This window comes from Crinia signifera, chromosome 6, assembly GCF_055691185.1.
Source record: "Crinia signifera chromosome 6, ASM5569118v1, whole genome shotgun sequence".
NCBI lineage: Eukaryota > Metazoa > Chordata > Amphibia > Anura > Myobatrachidae > Crinia > Crinia signifera.
Window position 1 is genome coordinate 47,440,942 of NC_139222.1, and position 22,645 is coordinate 47,463,586.

General features: G+C 47.3%; 1 protein-coding gene across 1 annotated transcript; it reads left to right on the forward strand.

Annotated features, from left to right (window-relative positions):
* The first annotated feature begins 8,410 nt into the window (after positions 1-8,410).
* TIMM10 (translocase of inner mitochondrial membrane 10) lies at positions 8,411-19,980 on the forward strand. Its single transcript, XM_083146124.1, has 3 exons — positions 8,411-8,735; positions 13,218-13,330; positions 19,577-19,980. Exons 2-3 carry the CDS (start codon positions 13,260-13,262, stop codon positions 19,776-19,778), a joined length of 273 nt encoding a protein of 90 aa, XP_083002250.1. The 5' UTR covers positions 8,411-8,735; positions 13,218-13,259; the 3' UTR covers positions 19,779-19,980.
* Positions 19,981-22,645: the final 2,665 nt, after the last annotated feature.

The following is a 22,645-nucleotide window of genomic DNA, read 5'->3' on the forward strand; positions in this document are numbered from 1 at the left end:
ATTGAACCAATACTATATTTTCCTGTGCGACTGGCATTAACCTCTGTTCTGTCTATGCCAATTGCCTAGGTTGCCTATGCCTAGGCCCGGCTCTGTGTATAGTAAATGTATACTACTATCGAAACCAGGGCCGCCAAGAGAAATCCTGGGCCCCGGTACAACAACTTCCTGTGGCCCCCACGGACGGAGCTCCCCACACACTCTGCGGACCTGTTGTTACGCCACTGCTTCCAAGGTGGATACACGTACAAAAATTTACACTGTAATGCCTATTACACATGTCACACACCCATTACATATTATACCAGATGCCATAATGCTCATTACACGTTATGCCACACACCGTAATGCTCATTGCATATTAAGGGGTTAACATGCTCCAGCCAGGGTTTAACATGCTCTGCCAGGGGTTAACATTCTCTGCCAGGGATTAACATGCTCTTTGCCATAGGATTAACCTGCTCTGCCCTGAGTTACATGCTCTGCCAGGGGTTAACATGCTCTGCCAGGGGTTACATGCTCTTTGCAAAGGATTTACACATACATGGCCCATTCCATTAGGTACAAAATGCTCTGTTCCTGGACTTCCCTGCCAGTGGCAGTTACAGATGTGAGCCTGCAGCACAGTCCAATATTCAAAAAGGGGGGGGGGGGTCACATATATTAAACAAGCATCCTGAGGGCGGGATGTACTAACGGGAAAATGCGGTAAAACCCCCGTTTTGCCGCATTTTCCTATGTACTATTACCCGGCCGCCACGTCACCGCAGTGTAGGGTATCGCCACCTTTGGGTGGCGATACCCTATAGAAGCCTATGGGCTTTTTTTCGCCGCCCGACGCCTCCGCCGAAAAACCCGCCGACCCCCTCCCTCTCTTACCTGGTCCAGGTCCTCCTGGACCCGGAAGGTAACACCTTCCTCTCCCTAGTGAGGCAGCCGGACGTCCTTCCGGCTGCAGGGGGGAGGAGGAGGCGCCGGGGACAGCATGCTTAGCTGTCCCTGGCGTGAGGGATGCAGGAGGGGGCAGGGAGGTGACGGAGCCCCCCCGCACATCACATTCCAGGTATCGCGGGGGGGCTCCGTCACCGCATCGCGATGCCAGCCGCATATGTTAGTACTTATGCGGCAGCATCGCGTCGAAGGGCGGCGATATATATTAATACATCCCGTCTTGAGTCTGCCATCGCTGGGGTGTGATATATTTAGACACACAGCGCAACAGCAGAGAATAGGGATATCGGGCGCATATAATTAAACCAATACAATCAATTACAGATTAATTATAAAAAGATTTGTGGCAATTGCCGCTCTCAGGAGTGATTCTGAGTCACTCAAAGGGAAAACTACAAATAACTATAAAGAAGAGAGAGCGCAGTTGTCACTAAAGTATAAAATTTATTAATAGCACATAAAAATGGCCTATATAAAATATAGCATATTAATAGACACTGACTACTGCCGGGCACATTAATTTGAAAAGTATACCACAATATTATACATATAATACTTGGAGACCTGATGTCTCTAATGCAGCCAATTCTCACCAGTGCTGATCAAAGTTCAGGATACTTAATGTCCCCTTTGATTTTGTTGTGGAGTAGCACAGGTATTCCAATTGAAATGATATAGCCTCCAGAGTATGTGGTGTACACACCAGGCGATTTTCCAATTTTAAAGGTCCCCAGTACTGATGTAGCTGCCGTCAATAATTTGATTTCCAGTTTCCTTGGAAGGTGAGGGGGACAACGGAGAAAAGAAGATGAGTGGGGGAGAAGGCTGCGCAGGATCTGAAGGTGGGAAGCTATTGTCCACAGGTGACCGTATTGATAGTCCCAGAGCTCCGGCTCTGAAGAATGTATAGCAGAGCCTGCTGTATCTCAGCGCACGCTCCCGTCACCTAGTAGTAAGTGCGATCGGCTTGTATTGCTGTATGAAGGCCCACTTGAGTCGGGACACACAGACTGTATCTCTGGGCTTCCCCCGCAAATTGGGAGTATCCACGGCATGTGCTCACGGCACTTATAACGCTTTGCTCTCGCACCTCTCAGGCACCAGGTACAAAGTGCCTGTACTCACAGTCTCCTCGTCTCCCTCAGGAGGGGCCAAGCAGTCCACAGAATATAGTAGCAGTTTTGTATTTCCGCCAAACTCGGGGACAGCTGGGGTCACATATATTGCCAGCCCAAGCATCACTGTCCTGGACTCACTGGCAGTTGATGTGACTCCCCCTCTTTGAATTTTGGACTGCGCTGGAGTTCAACCTCTGTAACTACCACTGACAGGGAAGTCCAGGAACAGAGCATTTTGTACCTAATGGAATGGGTCATGTTGGGGGTATGTTTAAATGCATTGCCAGGGGTTAACACGCTCGTTGCCATTGAGGTACAGTACATGCTCTGCCAGGGGTTACATGCTGACTTCCAGAGTTGGCTCTCAGCCCCAGCAGCAGGCAGGGAGGCAGCAGACACAGAGCAACCAGCCAACCACCTTCCACCTTGGAACACAGTGACCTGGACATGGGTGGGGAACCAGGTCTGGGACTGCTAGGCTGGAGACATGGCACCTGCTGCTGCTGATGGCTGCTGGGATGGGGAGAGGGTTAGGCTGGATTCTGCGGAGTTAGTGGTTCTCCCGTGGGAGATGGCCTTTCTCTAACCCAGCTCCTCCCGGCACCCAGGGACTACCTACCCTAAGTATCCCTGTGTCGTCGAGCCACGGTAAACTCTAAATCACGTGGCTAGCTCTCAGCAGGCCCTGGAGTCGGAGAGCGGAACAATGCTCAGAAGGACCTCTGTGATGCTGCTGCCCCCCCCCCCCCCCCCGCCAGACCACATCTGCACTCCCAATGCCACCACTGAACAGCTGACTCTGGCGCACTCAGAACCGGTGCAATTGCCACCAAATTAAAAAAAAAACTGTGTGTCCAGACCAGGGCCCCCATGACAGGCCCAGGCCCGGGTAAATTGTACCTGCTCCCCCCTCTTTCGGCACCCCTGATTGTAACACATTTTGTGCAACCTCCTGATTTAAGTAAGCATCACAATGTCACTGTCACTGCTTTGAGTGTGTGATCTCTCCCTCCCCGCCTCCTGTCTTGCCTAATCTGGGAATGCCGCTTTCCCAAGTAATCACCCTCGGCAGACATGCCCCTGGACAGATGGAAGCGCACACACAAAGCTCCACAGTTATGGTGTGTACACACGTTCAACGGCCGTTCTATTCGATCCGGAATCGTATGGCAAGCCATGAGACATGCATGCAATTTTGACTATATAGTACAGATCTACAGTATATAGTCAATGCAGCCCTGCCTATCTGGCTTTGATTTGTGCTGTGCTGGAGCGCGCATCAGGATTGCAAGGTTAAAAAACCTGTGCAATCTGCATGCGATCCCGATGTAATTTTGACTACATAGACAAAATCTCATGCCAAATCTCACCTTGGGCGGGATGTTGTAACATCCGCTGCCCATTATCGCCGGGCATAGCATTATTAATAACCACATATGCTCTAACATATGCGGTTATTAATGCAAGGGACAGCTCTTGCGATAAGAGCTGTCCCTTGCGATGCGGTGCTGGACTTCCGGGTCTGTGACCCGGGAGTCCATCTGCGCATGCGCAGAGCGCCGGAAGCCTGCCACAGGGCATGCTGGGAGGGATCCGTGACGGATCCCTCCCACAGTGCTGTGGTAAGAAGCCCATAGACTTCTGCAGGGAATCGCCAACATGCGGAGGGGGGACAGAACATACAGAAATGCAGTAAAAACCCAGATAATGGGGTTTTTACCGCATTTCTGTGTTAGAGAATCGCCCTCCTTGTGTACACACCATTAGCGGCAGCAGAGCCAGTGGCGTAACTATAGAGGGTGCAGGGGATGTAGCTGCTATGGAGCCCGGCCCCTGGGGGGGGGGGGGTCCAGCAGGCATTCCCCTGCACCCTTCTGCATTATTATTATTACTTTATAAGTAGTTTTCCACGCCAGACCCTGCAGCGCCGAGTTCTCCTTCCTTACAGAATGGAGGGAGCCGGAGGCAGTGACAGAATCTAATCTATGGCCAGCCGTGTATACTGCCACACTGTTGAGGGCGCTGCAGCTGCCTTCTGTTTCCCAGGCAGGAGGCGGAGCCTTCGATTTACCCTGGCTGGCCGGCGCCAGGAGAAGCCTGCCATCGGGTGTCGGGCCCCCGCTGCTCATCCTCCGTTGCCAGCCACTCGTGATACCAGGCGCCACCAGGTAATGCACAGCCACGCAGTGGCGTAACTATAGCACCGCAGCCCCCGCGGTCGCGGGGGGGCGCTGTGCATGTGGGGGTGCCGTGGGCTGCGGTGCTATAGTAATGCTCCTACCCCCATCCCCCGCAGGCTTACCTGTCCGTGCGTCCCGGCTCCCTCCTGGCTTCAAACAATTCTATGGAGACGGACCACGATTAAATGGCCGCCCCATAAAGCATACAGTTCTCTGAAACTGTCTGCAGTATGGGGGCAGCCATTTTATTGTGGTCTGTCTGCATAGGGAGCCGGGACGCGCAGACAGGTAAGCCTGCGTCGATGAGGAGGGGGAGGGGGGGCGCGGGCACGGGCGGCCGGGGGGTCCCCCCCCCCATTAACGGCGGGGGGGGGCGCCCCAAACCAAGCTACGCCGCTGCAGCCACGGGCAGGGGGATTTGCACGGTGGTGCGCGGTAGCATAATTTAAAGCATGCAGGGGAAGAGAAGGATGCACAGCAGCTCGGGTTCAGCGGGTCACTGCTCACAGGCACTCTGCACTGCCATTGCCTGACAGTAGTGTGGATTTGAATGCCCCCTTCCGGTGAAAGTGGAATGGAGGAGATGAGGTCTGACCCCCAAACACCGGATATATATCTGTGTGTATGTACATTTTCTTGTCCTGAGGATGACAGGCAAAGCAGGTTATCTCCCAAAACATGCTTAGCATGTAACCAGCCAGTGGCGTAACTACAGTAGGTGCAGGGGATGCAACCGCTATGGGGCCCGGGGGCTTGGGGGGCCCGAAGGATCAGCAGGCTATCCCCTGCACCTTCTTAGTTTTTTTCCATTTTATTTTTTAAATAGTACAGCGCAGGCTGCCAGCAGTGGCTGCACCGGTGTCTTGTGTCTTGTGTCCCCAATACAACTGGCAGCGGCAGCGGCGCCGGGATCTCCAGGGCAGCAGTGGGCTCTCCAGGACAGCGGCGGACTCTGCAGAGCAGCGGCAGAGACGGCGCTGGGGCTCTCCAGGGCAGAGGCTGCACAGGGTATTTTACCATATGCTAGATCTCCTAGGCGGTGCTGAATCTTGTATGCACCGGCTCTCCAATGCGCATTGGAGAGCCGGTGCATACAAGATTCAGCACCGCCTAGGAGATCTAGCATATGGTAAAATACCCTGTGCAGCCTCTGCCCTGGAGAGCCCCAGCGCCGTCTCTGCCGCTGCTCTGCAGAGTCAGCCGCTGTCCTGGAGAGCCCACTGCTGCCGCTGCCCTGGAGATCCCGGCGCCGCTGCCGCTGCCATGAAGAGACCGGCGTGGCCTCTGCCCTGGAGACCCTGGCGCCACTGCCATGAAGAGCCCGGCGTGGTCTCTTCCCTGGAGACCCCAGCGCCGCTGCCACTACAATGTAAAGCCCGGCGCAACCTCTGCCCTGGAGACAGAATCGCAGCAGTGACTGCTGGTGAGTGGGAGATCTGCCCCTGCCAGATGTACCCAGGCTGCTTGTACTGGGGGGGTGGAGGAGGAATTTTATGATGAGAAAAGTGATCCTTTTTAAGCTTCTGTTCTCCACCCCACCTCCCCAGACTAACCCCCTCATTGCCTCCCAACCCCATTTCTCATCCCCCCCTCTTGTCTCTTTCATCTATTTCTCCCCCACCATGTTTTTTATCTTTTTATCTCATCCCGTCCCTTTCATCTCCCCTCCATCCTCACTCTCACACCCTCTCTCACTCCCTGTCTCTTACTCACACCCTCTCTCGCCACCTGTCTCTCCCTCACATCCTCTCTCACACTCTGCCTCTTCCTCACATACTTTCACTGTTTTTTCCTCACTCCTCACTCCCTCCTGCCTCTCCCTCACACCCTGCCTCTCCCTCACTGCCTCTCTATCACGCCCGCTCTCACGCCCTGTCTCTCCCTCACACCCTCTCTGACTCCCTGCCTCTCCCTTACTTTGTCTCTCACTCTCTGTCTCTCCTTTGCACCCTCACACTGTCTCTCTCTAGTGACAATTTTTTGTGTGTAAGGGGGGGGGGGGGCCCATTCAAAATTTTTGCTATGGGGCCCATAACGTTCTAGTTACGCCTCTGTAACCAGCTGGGGGTGGGGGGTCGTGGACACTGGATTGAAAGGTCCTTTTCCCCCTCCTGCATGTCACATGTTTTGCCCTCACCCTCCTCACCTTTGTGTTCCTGCCGACCCTGTAAGTGACAGGTTCTTTCACCTCCTCTGTCTCCCCTGGATTCTGTCAGCTTCCTATGTTATAAAGCTGTTTCCACACTACTTCTATGTGCTTCTATCTGTCCCTTCCCTTTACTCTTTTATCTGCCCCTTCCCTTCCCTTTACTTCTGCCAACAAACATGCTTCCATTTTAATTTTTCACCTTCTGTCACACCTCTGCCCTCCTCCTAGCATGTGAGAGCCTCCCCCTCTATTACCCCCATCCCTCTCCCTCCTCTCTTTCACCTTAAGTATAGAACACCTATATTTTGCCCCAAGGGACACAGGGGGTTATTCTAGTTCACTCTTTCTGACAAAATCCTTCTTAGATGGACAAAACCATGTGCACTGCAGGTGGGGCAGATGTAACATGTGCAGAGAGAATTAGATTTGGGTGGGGTTTTACTTCAAAGTGAGATCTATATTGCAGTGTAAAAATAAAGCAGTCAGTATTTTCCCTGCACAGAAACAAAATAACTCACCAAAATCTAATTCTCTCTGCACATTTTACATCTGCCCCCCTGCAGTGCACATGGTTTTGTCCATCTAAGAAGGATTTTGTCAGAAAGAGTGAACTAGAATAAGGCCCACAGTCTCTATCACACTCCCGAACAAAGTTTCTATATTACCCCTAAACATGGTCTCTCTCACTCCGTCTCTCTCTCTCTACCCTGATTATCTCTGTCTCCTCACTCTCTCTTGACTCTCCTACTCTCTGACACCCTCTATCTCTCTCTTCCCCCTCTCATCCCTTTCTCTCTTTACCCTCGGATATACTCACACTCTCTTGACTCTTGGAGGGGGGGCCCTTGTAAGATTTTGCTATGGGGCCCACAAAGTTCTTGTTACGCCCCTGAGCAGAGCCTGATGTCACTGCTGGGAGCCAGACAGAGTCTGGCTGCGGTCTGGTTCCGGATTTCACCTAATCCAAGGTTGCCTATCCTCCCGGATTTTGCCTCATTCTCCCGGTGTCACAGAATTACCTAGGATCCTCACGGATTTTCAGCCTGCAAGCTGAAAAGTCGGACTGCGCATGTGCAAGTCATGAAGTGCTGGATCCTACAAGCGCGACGTCATGACGTAGCTGATCTATTATGTAAATGTCAGCCACTGCGGGGCTCTGTGGGTAGCGCTGCATACAGCAGCTACTCATTACACAGTATACTTACTGACTTTCTGGCTGCCCTTTCCGGGAGAGGGCAGCCAGCTCAGGGGGGTCGGGGCCGCCGGGAGTGAAAAGGGGTGGGGAGGGGGCAGAGCCACACAGACGGCTACTTTTTGCCACGCCCCCAATGTGCAATGCCGTTTTTTATGTCATTGCACTGTGGTGGGTGGGGCTAAAATGGCGCTATTCGCGTCATTTGACCCGCGGACCCCCCCCCCCACCAAAGGGTCGGGGGGGTCGCGAGAGCCAGGCGGTTTTGCAGAAGGGTTGCCCCTTTTTCCGGGGGGCCGGGAGGGGGACCCGATTTCCGGGACCCTCCCGGCCATTCCGGGGGGGGGGGGGGGGGGGGGAAGCAACCCTGTTACACAGTAGGGAACAGGAGCAGCGGCAGTGGGAGAAGTGGCACGAGCAGAGTTGAGTATAGTATTGCTATTGCTGCTGTAACTGCTGACATGTAGGGATGGCCATCCACCATCGATGATTAAAAATATAGTTGGGGCAGAGTTTAATGACATCACACTCCTCAAGCCCCGCCCCCAGCCTTCCTTCTGCTTCTCCCGGAGAGGAGATTAAAAAAGTCGGACCATCGATATATAAAACTATCGATTGTCACCCATTGTATAGTTTTACACTATTGATGGCCAGTTGCACTTTTGGCAAAGGCACTGATGACCATCCCTACTGACATGTTTCTGCTGAGATCCACCTCTCGCTCCGCCCCCTTCCTCATCACATCGGTCGGCCCCGCCCCCTACCCCCTGGCGATCGCTGTCCTCTCCCGGAGAGAGCAGCTCAAAAATCGGCAACTAACCCTGTCCTAATCCCTGAAGCAGAAAGGCATAATTTACCACTAACGCATGCTACAGTTGTCTGCGTGACATCTATCTTTCTACTCTAATCTATCATCACAGAGACATCAAGGTTAATCTGTGTGCACTACTAAAACTACCGGCTGAATCACAGCGAAAGCCATACTGTAGGTGGCGCTTGAGTTCTGTGTGTCGGTGACACGTGACTCAACCATAATGTACTCTCTATGATCTTCCCCAGCCATGCCCTTGGACTCTATGGTACTACAGTAAGCAGGAAGAATTTAAACCCTGTAATACACACGTGCCGCCGGCATAGGTTTCTGGGTGAGTGTAATGCACGCGTGGGTCTGAGTGTCTGTAGTAGTTTTTGTGACTGTCCCATGTTGGTGAGTTCAGTGCGTATGCATGTGTCTCTGTCTCAGCGTTGGGCATCCTGCATCTTGCCAGGGCTCATGTATCATCGGCAATGGCTTTCACAATGTGATGTTGGAAGAGCACTATGCATATCTCCAGGAGGGACAGAATGCTCTGTTTCTGAACTTTCCTCTTAATTTATGGATTACAATCACCTGTGCTGAAACACATTTCTTATCAATTACCCTGTTTATAACAGGTGATGGAAGTCCAGCAACAGAGCATTCTGTCCCTCCTGGAGATGGTCATGTTGGGAGGTATGCTATGCAATGTAGTTGCTAGCTGAAATTACACAATTTTACAGTAGTGTGTACAGGGTATGGGTGAAACCCGGACCAGGACAAAAGCCCCGGACTGCCGGACCAGACATCAAACTCTGCATTTTGGAGCTTGTAGCCTCCGGTCCGGGGGGTGTCCTGTCTGGGGGGGCTGCCTGTCACCAGGGAAAGGAGCAGGGGGAGAATAAAGCCTCCCTGTATGGTCCGGGCATGTAGCAAAAACCGTACGGTCCGGACCACACAGGGAGGCTGTAATCACCCCTTCCCCATGTCCCTGGTGATAGCTATCACAGGGGACATGGGGAAGGACACCCCCCGGACAGGACACCCCCCGGACCGAACCCTACAAGCTCCGGACTGCAGATTGTGAAGTCCTATCCGGCGGTCCGGAGTGTAGTCCGGTCCGGTTTTTACATAGTCCCGTTTTTACAGCAATTACTATTAAAGTATTGTGATCACATATAAACAAGATTCAATGCTAGTGCCTAATCCTTGAACCCCCACCACCACCTATACTTAACCCTCAACTTCCTGCAGCCTAACCTTCACCCCCCTTGTGTCTTATTTGCATAACTTAAGGCTCTAAATCAAGGAGCACTAAAAATTAAGCTTCTATGTGCATTTCAGTCACTAATCTGGGCAAAAAGGACAGCAAGACAGACCAATACGAGTGTCCTGCGCCGTGCATTTTTATTCTTAATTTGTGACTTTATACCAACTCCTTTGCTACTAGAATGCTAATATGCAGTATCTAGGAGACTCTAAATAAAGTTTAATGTGAGTGAGTGACTTAAATTTCAGGAAGAATAAAGTATGGAAATCCCTACCTGTAAACAGCAGAGCATTTATATTGTGGCAAGTGCCTTATTCCGTATTGCACGAAAAAGGGTAGCTCGGTGAGGACACATCTGTTTATTATAGTATATCACATTATTCAATGAGATTGATAGTATTGTGTAGAAAATTGGACTACATAGTTTTTTTCTGTTTTAGTGGCTTATTCATCATTCATTTATTCATGCAGAAATCTTATTTTCTACTTTTGTTTTGACTTGTGAGCCTTGCCGCTCTGAAGCAGAACTACTGTATTAAGTTCTTCAAGCTTCAGTTTTATGAACTCAGTCTTCAGATGGCTGCTGAGCCTAGCTTAACTTTAAGATGGTCCAATTTGCAAAGAACAATTTGTACAGATTCCCCGACTGTTCCATGTGCATGCGTGAGTTCATGCATATACAGAAATCTAGCTGCATAAACTTTCCCTGCTAATAATTAGGTGCTAAGTAGTAGTGGGCTTGAGGGGACAGCTGTTTTTCAGAACAGCTGTTGCCTCACTGGAGCAATGCAAATTTGCTCCTATATATTTGGATCTGCTGACAACACTCATTGTGTCAGCTCCTTAAATTTCAAGGGTCAGTAAGAATACTGACTAGGCCACAAGATCTTTCACATTTGAATGATTGTATGTGTTTTGGTTTGGAAAATTGCAACATAAATATATGTTTAAAATCCAATCTGGTTTGGTGAAATAACTGGCAAAGTGTGTGGGTAGTTGTTACGGAAAACATGGATGGCCAGCGGCCACGATGCCGGTAGTCAGTATACTGGTATCCCAAATTAAGGACTCTCGACAGGGGTCAGGAAAGTATATTTGCTCCCCACATATGCACTGATTGGGATGCTAGTTGTCCAAATTCTTGTGTCCTCTTACTGATCCGTTCTGGTCTTCTGACGGTAGATGGGATGTTGGCGCTAATGCAAAAGAAGCAATACCATGTAAAGCAGGAATGTCCAAACTGTGGCCCAGCTGTTGTGAAACGACACATCCCAGCAGGCCTTGCCAAAGTTAATCATTCCGTAATAGCAAAACTGTGGCAAGGCATGATGGGACTATGGCTGGAGGGCCATAGTTTGGACATGTAAGGCAAGGGACCAATTTGACTGAGTCACACCATGCATCTTGCCACAGAGGAGTAAATCTGAGTATACAACTAATACTGTAGTTTATCTGTCCCATATGTGTGGAAACAAAATATGGTAATGTATTGGAACAAATTTCAGTCAACCATTTGCTCCCAAATATAGGAAAATGAACAAAAATAATTATTTGTATAACTTTATTAAATTAAGCAGATTTAACCAATTTTCTCTGAGTGACCATTGTCCATAGTGTTCACTCTAGCACCCTGCATCTTCTAAAATCAATGGGGTGTCATTCTCGGGTGCCGGACGGGGTCCCGACATTTACCCGTCGTCGGGATCCCGACTCAAAACACCAACAGCCGGGTTCCCGACGGCCACCAGCTGTTTTCCCTCGTGGGGGTCCACGACCCCCATAGAGGGAGAATAGAATAGGTGGCTCGCGTAGCGTACCGAGCCACCGTGCCCGCAGCGTGGCGAGCGCAGCACCATGCTGTCTGGGTCCGGCCAGTCAGGCTAATGACTGTCGGGATCCCGACTGTCGGACCCATGTACCACACCCGTCATTCTCTACTGTGGTGCTTCTGTATTTCAGCACTGATATGCAAACCTGTGCTAGAAGCACCACAGTGGAGAGCTCGGTGCTAAGATGAACTCTAATTGTCATTTTTCTCCCATTACCAGAGCCTTGTTCCCAACAGACAGATTGGACATATATCTTTATGTGTGTACCCAGATTTACACTGCAATAATTAAAGGAAAAGTGCAAACACTAACGCCCCCCGTATACTATGCTACTTCTCTGAGGGGAGAAGTTGCATAGGATCCCCCTTGAACAGCTATGGCAGCTTCCTGTATGCAGTCCTTCTGCATACGATGTATGTGCTCCTAGCAAGGCCTGCAGGATCCAATAAATCTATAGTGCAGGCTTTGCGCTCTCTGGCTCATTCCATTGTGTTCGGGACCATGCATTTGATCAGAATTGGAGCTGAAGTACATGCGATTTATTGGACTGTTCCGTCGGAATCGGATGAAAAGTGGGCAAATCACACTAGTGTATTGGCAACCTTAGTCCTCACTACACCATAAGTCTGTCAATGGGCAAACTGTGGCGCGAAAGATGTAAATATCTGAAACAAACATCTAGTTTGCGTCACACATCTTGCCGCATTGAGCAAAATCTCCACTTGAAGCTGTATTGTATGTAACAATAGTAAGCATGTACAGTACTAGTAAGCCCGCTCGAAGCAAAAGCTTCAAAAGCTAGTCTGCTACCTTCAGTGTTGTGCATGTGTGAGAAAGAGATGAAGTTTCACTCTCTGCCAGCAGATGGCAGTGTTTTGGAGACTCATGGACACTAGACTATAGATGATATGTTTTGATCACCAAGATGGGAGTTTCATTAATGTATGTATACTCTGTTAGTATAAAGCAAGATTATTTTAGGTGAACGTTTGGACAGCCTATCTTCAATATAACTACCCTCTTGTTTTGGTATATCAGCTTACATGCTATATGAAGCAGTATATGAATACAGTACTTTGAAAGCTGTTCATTCCTGCTGCGGGACATATGCCCGTTTCTAAGGAGACATCATGGAGTAATTTCAAAATATAGACAACTTTAATATCCCTTCGCAGTCAGAACCTAATTGAGTCATCACAAGGTTTTATAGGTGAAAATAATGCAAATGTGAACTTAATGAAAGGGAGGAAGCAAGGGATGTCAGGCATTACTTTGAAATAGTGTATATATCAGTATAGGACAAAATATTGGCAAATGTTAAAAGACCATTGCTATCAGCTATAACAATAATATACTGCTTATCTTTATCTAGTAAATAAAAGCATGGGGATTTTGTTCCTATTTTGTTCAAAACATTTAAGCTTGCAGCCTTTCTTCAAGGGACCCCAAATCTCTGCACGTCCCTACACTAGTAAACAAGTACATTGCAGTTAAATGTACTCACCTCTTATCATTGTTTGGTGGCAAACGCCTATATTTGTTTGTAGCGGACAAGGACATTTGGTCAAAATAAAAGGCCCTGTGCCTCCTGCATTTTCACTATAACTTTTTGTGCCGCTTAGGACAATAAAATTTTGTGATGTCAATATCGTATTAAACTATATGCTAATACAAATATTTTTTAAATGATAAGTTACTGACAAGTTTGACTATACTGATTTGCTTTCTACAGGAGTGCTTATACACATGACATAAAAAGCACAACTGGGATAAAATGGACCCTTTAAAAGCGCAGCAGTTGGCGGCAGAACTGGAGGTGGAAATGATGGCAGATATGTATAATCGGTAAGCAAAATCCAGCATATTTATACCTTACTGCAGTGGTTCCCAAACTGTGTGCCGTGGCTCCCTGGGGTGCCTCGGGACACTTGCAGGGGTGCCTCGGGTTGGTCGCCCAGGACCAATTCAAATTATTTATGGTCAATTATTTATGGACAAAACCAGTGCTGGTGGCTGCCAATCATAAAATATGTGTATAATCAGAAGCAAATCCTGCCCTTTACCACATAACTGAACCTAAGAAACACATATAAACACAAGCTACTTAATTTTATATATTTTTTGGGGGCCTAGGGGTGCCGTGATCCGAAAAAGATTGGGAACCTCTGCCTTACTAGGGAAGTGTGGAGTGTCCACCAACAGTGCGCTCAGCTGCCGATCAAATATATATATAAAGGGTGTTTCCCTTAACCCTTAACATACAACAATATTCACAAAGATTTTATACATATCTTATGATCAGGCGCTGAATGGTTCAACAACAAGTATCCATTCCCCTTCGTTTGGATGTGGTATATGCGGAGAATAAAGGGTGAATATAGTGAAGTACAGTTATGTACAGCAATACTTTAATTCACACCAGTAAAAACAAATAGTGCCTGATATGTCACATTCAGATCCTTCAAGCACATACAAAACAGAAAAATGGAAATGCAGTATTATGAGTACATGCAGGGTCTTCCTGTCTAACTCAAAGGTAAAACAATTGCCGGATTAATTTGAACTGGTCGCCAGTTCAATATAGGCACAAGTGAATTAGTCCCGGCGCAACTCACAGGTCTCAATCCGTCACAACTCCGGTATGTCTCCTCTGGGTCAGGCAGGTGGCGTCTGCCTTACTGTTCAGTAATGCTGTACTCAGTGTGATTACTTATCTATTGTTCTGGACAATTTTCAGTGTCTTGAGGTTTTTTTTTTTCCCCCATTGGTTCAGAGGACCCTCTTTACAGACAAAGGGCCAGATGTATCAAGCTTCAGAAAGTGTTTTAAGTGGAGAGGGATAAACAGCCAGACAATCAACTCCTAACTGTCATGTTACAGGCTGGGTTTGAAAAATGACAGGTAGGAGCTGGATGTACACTCTCCATTGTATCACTTTTTGAAGCTTGATACATCTGGTCCAAAATCACATATCACTTATAAAGATTTGTTTTAAGCAATTAGTGAAGCCGCATACCTATACTTTTATAAGTTGGAGATAAAAGGGTCAAAGTGGCAGATGGCTCCTCATTTGAAAAATGCCATAAGCATCCATTTAGAAGACAAATGTTTCCACGTTATTTATTCTGTGTGTGCTACAATTGGCATTACATATGTCCGTGTGACTCGGTAAGTATCTTTGCATGCAACCTTTTCCTTTTAAAGTGCATCTTATTTGCAGTAGGACGCACAAGCAGTTTCTTCTAGTGAAAATGATAGGCAGCATGACTATGTTTAGTTTGCCACTGTTGCTGTATCTGCATATGAAATGCTAGATTAGTGTTTTACTGGAAAAAAATCCTCTGACCCTGTAAATGTAGCTTTTTGAATGCAGATATCAATAAAAGCAAGCCACATATCATTTAAATCAGAAGAAGCTGTTTGTAAATTCTATTTGTATGGTTTTCCAAGATGCATTTTAATAGAAAAAGTAGCATGGATATATGCTCGGCGCTACAGGGAGTCATCTGTTTCTACCCAGTGATGACAGTGAACAATGATGCCACTTAGGGTTGATGCTGGGAGTGCACCTGCTCCAAGAATGCACAGTGTGAAAGGCACCATGAGCATTATCCTAGTTGCAGCCCTGGTAATATCAACCCCTGGGAATACTTGGGCCCTTATTCTGATCGGTGCGGCCGGATCCGAATATGCGGCCAGGACCGTGCGTGCGAAACCCCGCCTTCCATACGGATCGCCAACTCGTCCGTACGCGGTAAGAAGCTGGCTGAACGGACCGCACGTGTATTTTTCACGGAATACGCCTCCTCCATCTAAGGGAACCTCCCCCATCATTCGATGGTCGCAGACCATCGAATGCAGGACCGAGTGCTCCACCAGCTCCCGCAACCTCAGAACACACAGACATTTTTCCGTGCAAAAGCAGAGATCTGGGCGGGCAGCTGACATCCGGCGATGTCATATGTCCGCCCCCTACACGTGTGTCACGGCCGCATTACCATACGTACGCCCAGCGTTTGCATGGGAACGCCCATGAAACGCGGGGCGTATGCATATGGTAATGAGCCCAAATAGCCCTTCACGCCCCTCTCCACCCCCTGTTCGGAGTGTTCACATATCATGCGGGATTTGGCCGTACGCCCCGCTCGCACATGCGCAGAGACGCCTCTGCACATGCGCAGACCCAAAACATTTGCGGGCCGAACGCACGCGGATATAACCGCACCGACCAGAATAAGGGCCTTGGAGAGGAAATCTGTACTTTGCTCTCACCAAAGGGCAAAATACTGTACCTTTTGTATTTAAATAGTGCTCTTAAAGCCACCCCTATGATATATAGATGTTTTCCCATACATCTTGCTTCAGCCACGCAGCAGGATTTTACATCTTGCTTCAGCCACGCAGCAGGATTTTAATAGCTATGTGAATAAGACGCACAAGCAGACCCTGAAGATTAAAATTATGCGAGCATGTAGTGTTCGTGTGACTACGGCTGTATCTGAAATGGTATGTTACAATGTTTTCTAGGAAAACACTGGTGTAGCATTTTGTATGCAGATAACAGAATTTTAATGGAAGTTGAACAAAAATGGCATGACGTGACTAGAAGGGCTATATTTAGCACAAGGAGGCTAGATTTATTTGGGGACATCTGTATCTAATGTTGCCTTCAGGTTTTCATCTCGCTGATGTACCATGTCACAGGAATTACGGATCCCTGCATAAACAATAATACTGTCGTTTTCTTGTGATGGATCCCACTAGTTCTGTAAACCTCCCCTCCATTCCAATGGGTCAAAGGGTCGATTGTATGAAGGTCGGAAGGTTGACACAAGCTTTAGGTTGACAATGGGAAGGTCAACTTGAGTTTTTCCACATTTTTTTTTTTGTCCCGAATGTTGGCGCTCTCCATGCTTTTGGCACCCTATTATGTTCTCCCCCCACGCCCTAGTGCAGGGGTGGGGAACCTCAGGCCAGGGAGCCGTATGCGGCCTCTGTAGCCTGCCTGAGTGGCCCTCCCAAGTACTGGGGAATTCTCGCGAGAGGTCGGTAGTTCTCGTGAGATTCCTCTTACTCAATAGCAGCCGGAGACTGTCAGTCCTATCCAGCGGCAGCCGTCGGAGCGTGGGACGGCTGCAGCAGGACAATTTGTAAGAATTTTTTTTACATATGGCCCCCGAAGGATTTTTTCCCCTAACAAAGGGCCCTTGGCACAAAAAAAGGTTCCCCACCCCTGCCCTAGTGGATGGTGGGTTATGAAATACCGCCTGTCGGCACAAGTCGGCTCAAAAAAAGTGAAACTCATGTCGACCTAATGCTTATCGACCTAAGCCATATCAAACTCTTTCAGGTGTTGACCTAAGCCCTGTCAACATAATGTAAATCAGGGCTCGACAAATGCAGGGAGCCTGGTCGCTAAGGCGACTAGATTATGCTTCCTGGCGACCAGATTTTTTGCCAGCAACCCGACAACCCGTCTCTTTCCTCCTCTCAGGCCAGCGGCAGCGCGGTCACCGCCCCCCAGCCACCCCCCCCCCTTCCCTCCCCGTGTTCGCAGCGGAGGTAGCATAAAAGATTTTTAAAATACACTTGGTCCTGACTCTTGCAGCAGCCAATAAAAGTCCCCAGCGCCGCTGCTGCCCCATCCAATCACTGCAGGACAGCCTGAGACCTCTGACCTTCCTTCTCTGCGTCATCCTGACAGACGCCAGGCACCGAGTCCCCGCAAAGCCGCTGTGCCTCCTGACTCTCCTGCTGTGTGGATCAGCAAGGGAGACAGCGATTACTACCCAGTTCTAAAACAGGGGTCATTCCCCTGGCCCCACAGCCGCACCTCCACTGGCAACAACAACAAGCAAGCCCTGGGCAAAAGGGCAAGTTGGCCCAGGGCAAAAGGGCAAGTTAGCCCCGGGGAAAAGGGCAAGTTAGGCAAGTTACCCCCGGGCAAAAGGGCAAGTTACCCCTAGAATCAAGCATGTAACCCGTAGCAATGAGCATGTAGGTAAGCGGCAGTTATGTGACATAATATGTACTAAGCGTTACATCGTGTGGTACGGTGTGTGGCATAACGTGTAATGGGCATTATGGCATGTGGAATAACATGTAATGGGTGTGTGACATGTGCAATAGGCATTGCATTGTAAATAAAATTCTGCGCATTCGGCGCACACTGCCCCTATTTTTATTTTCTCTGGCTCCTAGATTTTTTTTAAATTTGTCAAGCCCTGATGTATATTGACCTTTATAGTATTGACCTTATGGCCGTGATCCACTTGTTGGAATAAAGCTGGCCATACATCTACAGATCAATTGTCAGATCTGGCTGGTTGGAACAAAATCCTGGTAATTGATGAGAGCATATGACAGTTGACTATTTGCTTGGAAATGCTGGAAAACTGCCAAACTGTCATTCAGATTTTACCAGTATTTTTTTGCTTGGAAATACTGCCAAACTGTCATTCAGATTTTACCAGGATTTTTTTCCAACCAGCCAGATCTGACAATCAATCTGTAGATGTGATTTAGCCAGCTGTCAGAATTCTAGCGTCTGCATCGTAAGTGATATTCGGATTCCAGTACCATGGTTGTGACCACTGGTAGGTATCCCAATCGCTAGCTAGATAAACATGCCTCCAGAGAAAACAAAAAGTCAAGAGTGTAGTCATTATAATGTGCAATATAGTCAGCAGATTCTTAATCCTGAATATTTTATTGTATCTTTACATTAAAATGTATCCGTGAATTCCATTCTTAAATTGGCCATATATTAGAATGATTGCACTATTTTGACGGATCATGCAATCTATTGTGTGCATATCTTGTGTGGACATGATGAGGTATTTCAGTGCAATGTGCGGTACCGCAGGTCCTGGTTATGTAAGTCCAGCATGCACCTCTTGCACTGTTTTATCTCTGTGGTCTAGCTTTCTCACTCTTCCCTACCCCTATGGCATGTACACTTCTTCTGTTTTCTGTCTCAATTTATTTCATTTTCCATATTTTTTTTTTTCACTTTTGTGCTTGTCTCCATTTCTTGCTTAATCTTCCTAGTATCCCTATGACTAATTGCTGCCTGTGTAATCTTTTTCTTGTTCAATGTCTCCTATTGTTGGATATTAATTATACCTCTTTTAGACATACTACCCGGGATTTTGGCCAGGTTTACCCGGGATTTTCAACCCAGGTCACTCCCAGGATTTTAGTAACAGACCCCCTTTCACACTACACCTCAAATCCGGGAAATACCCGGGTAGACCCCTTTCACACATAAGCCAGGCTTTTCAAGCATTTCAGTGTTTCATCATTAAAATGGGACACGCCCCGGCAGCAAAAAAAAGCAACATCACAGGTTTAAAACGGAAAAACCCGGGTAAACCCATTCAGACATAAGCCGGGTATTATACCCGGGAGTTAAATACCGGGAAAAACCCTGGTCAATTGCAGGTGCTCAGTATCCGGGAGTGAAAACCCGGGTATACCCTTTCAGACATACACTAGTCCCGGGTTTGAGCGCGTTCATGTGAAAAAACCCGGGATTTTCGCGTATGTCTGAAAGGGGTATTGTAGTCCTAATCCTGGGGTAGCCAACCCTAGTCCTCGAGAGCTACCAACAGTGCATGTTTTGCAGGTCTCCTCACAGAATCACAAGTGAGCTAATTAGCTCCATCTGTGTATCTTTTAAAATGTGTATGTGATTAATGAGTGCAGCTGTGCAGCAGCTAGGTTGTCTGGAAAATGTGAACTGTTGGTAGCTCTCGAGGGCTAGGGTTGGCTACCACTGTCCTAATCCATTTGTCATGTTACATTTAACAGTATCCTGATTTCCTCTGTTACTGAGCTCCATATCTGTCATACATGCCAGTCACACCACATCATACAGTGACTGGGGTGATCGATAGTAACTTGGAAAAATACATGTTTCTATAAAGATAAACTTTTCAGAAATTCTTATTTATAAGGAAGAAAAACATCTGCATTTTCTTACAGCAACAATGTCATTTTTTTTTTAAGGGTAAACTGTGAAAATGTTTTCATCACTACAACTGAACTTCTATTTTCAATGATGTAATATTTGCCCTTTATTTTTCCTAGAATGACTGGTGCATGTCACAAAAAGTGTGTTCCTCCTCACTACAAGGAGCCAGAGCTATCCAAAGGGGAGAGTGTCTGTCTTGACCGCTGTGTGTCTAAATATCTTGATATCCATGAGCGGATGGGAAAGAAGCTCACAGAACTTTCTATGCAAGATGAGGAGCTAATGAGGAAGACGCAGCAGGGTGTGGGGACCATATAATAACGTTCTTGATATTATAGCTAACTCCAGAATCCAGAGGATTGTGTCTACTTGTATATTGGCCTGTGTTGTATTGAGGTCTTGTGTCATTTATGTTTTTCCATGTTGTACACATTGTACGATGCATTTCATTTTTGTTCCATTTCTTGATGTAATACAGACACATTGATGAATAAAACTGTCTTTTCATATTGTGAAGTGATTGCGGGTGAAGCCATCAGTCATTGGTTCTCTATGTATGGGTCTCAATCTGTCCTTGGTGAGACCATTGATTATCACCCCACTAATCTTTATCTTAAACAAGTTACTTCTAGTTTGTTTATTTATTATTTATACCCCTTTTCCACTAGCAACCTGGGTCGGACCCGGTAATTTGTACCCGGATAGATACCGGGTTGGACCTAGGTTTAAGACACATTTCCACTACAGTGCTACCCGGTAAATTGCTGGATCAGCCCCTTTTACACTTAACCCAGGTAAAGCCTGTTTTTTCCTACAGATTACATAAGAAAAGGCCTTTTTAAAGGGCTTTACCAAAGTGGAGGTCATAAAACAGGGCCACCATTACCCAAAAGGGCCACCATTAAACACAACATTTTCTGATTAAAGAATAGAGCAGAAATACTTATTTGAAAAAAATTTGCCTTTATTTTAGTCCCAAATATTCAATATGAAACCTAAGTGTCTTCACACACGATACGTAAAACTTTTGTGAAAACTGTTGTTTACAGTATACCTGAGCCATTTGTGTACCTAGACATGTAAAAAGTGCACATAAACATATACAAAATTCACATAACAATGCCCCAGAAGCTCCAATCAGCTCTGTTTTTCAAATATACCGGGTTGGGAGCGTTTCCACTAACCCTGAACCCAGGTGCAAACCGGGTGCTACCCTGATCATTAACTGGGTAGGATTGCAGGGGAATCCAAACCGGGTTATTTGACAGGGAGCATTTCCACTAGCAGAAAAACCCGGGTAGATGCGCGTCCCCGTGGAGATTACTGGGTTATTTCTGCTAGTGGAAAAGGGATATTATTCAAAGATTCTTATAGCGCAGCATATTCCATCGCGCTTTATGATTGGAAACAGTGAAAAAACAAACTGGGTAGTAACAAACTGATTTAGACGTATGAGGGCCATGCTCACAAGTTTACAATCTATAGGGATAATACGAGGTAAAGATAATGATTGGATTCTATAGAGTGGCAACCCCACCTGCTTGCAAAAGACAGTCCTGATGGGATACAACTAGATATGACTGCTACTGGAGGTTATGTTGGGGTTCCAGAATATCATCAGGTTGCCTGAAGAGGTGAGTTTTCAGGGAATGCTTGAAAGTGTGTTGGCTAGAGGAGATTCTTAAATGTGCGTGGATGGGCATTCCATAAGGTGGGTGCTGCCTGAAGACAGTCCTGCACTTGTGAATGGGATCTAGTAATGAGTTTGGCTGAGAGTCGCAGAGCAGAGAGGCCAGGTGGGGATATATTTTGAGATAAGCGCAGAGATATAGGTTGGTGTAGTCAGGTTAATGGTTTTGTATGTGAGTGGAAGTGGATTGTAGTAGAGAGAGTCTTTTCTTAAGAAGACCATTAAGGAGGCTATTGCAATTATCAATCCGTGAGAGAATTATTGCATGGATTAGAGTTTTGAAGTGTCTTGTGTATAGATACGGACTAATTTTGTATACGTTGTATAGATCAGTGGTTCCCAACCCTGGTCCTCAAGTACCCCCAACAGTGCATGTTTTCCAGGTCTCCCAGCAGGTGCACTCATTATTCAGACACATTTTAAAAGATCCATAGGTGGAGCTAATTATGTCACCTGTGATTCTGTGTGGAGACCTGGAAAACGTGCACTGTTGGGGGTACTTGAGGACCAGGGTTGGGAACTACTGGTATAGATGCATATAACATGATAAGAGACCGATTTAATGTGAGATACAAATGACAGTTTAGAGTCAAGGATGACAGACAGCTTGTGGGGTAGGATTGATGATTGTGTTCTCAACAGTGATAAGAGATATCTGGTTGGTAATTACACTTGGTTGGTGGGAATTTAATTAATTCTGTTTGAAAATGTTGAGTTTGAAAAGGCGAGATGACATCCAAGATGAAATGGCAGACATTCAGAGACACGGAGCAATACTGATGGTGACCATTCAGGGGTGGATAGATATATTTGAGTATCATTAGCCTACAGATGATACTGAAATGGATACTGAGTGGATTAGTTTGTCAAGAGAGGTGGTATAGATTGAGAAAAGGAGAGGACCCAAGAAGTGAATACTGAAAGAGCGATTAGATGGGTAGGATGAGAACCAAGAAAGGGCTGAGGACCTAGGGACTGTAGTGTTTGTGTGAGCAGAGAGTGGTCAACAGTGTCAAAGGCAGCAGAGAGATCTAGAAGAATAAGTAATGAGAAGTAGTCTGGACTTTAGTTAATTTCTCATTATGCTTAGTACTAAGCTTTGGAAAGAGATTAAAATGGCTCGTAATCACCTCGTAACTCATTTTTCAAACATCCTGTAACTTGGAAGTTAGGAGCTGATTGGCTGGTATTTTGGGTTGGTTATGAAATACAGAAGAGTAAGTAGGAGGTTGGAGTGGAGAGGGGGGCAAGAGAGATGCTGGGAAGAACGGAGGACACAGTAAAGCCAGCTAAGAGATTAGCTTAAGTGGCCCTGCCCTCCATCCAGAGTCACTGCAGCTGTCTAATCTGCTAATCTGCATTGGGGTGCAGCACATGTGTGAGGCGTCCGGTCCCCAGGAGACAGGCCGTGGGATGTGGACATTTCCCTCCTGCACCATACACCCCCTCTTTCGAAAACCCATTTACCATTACCTGGCAAAAGGGGTACCTGAAG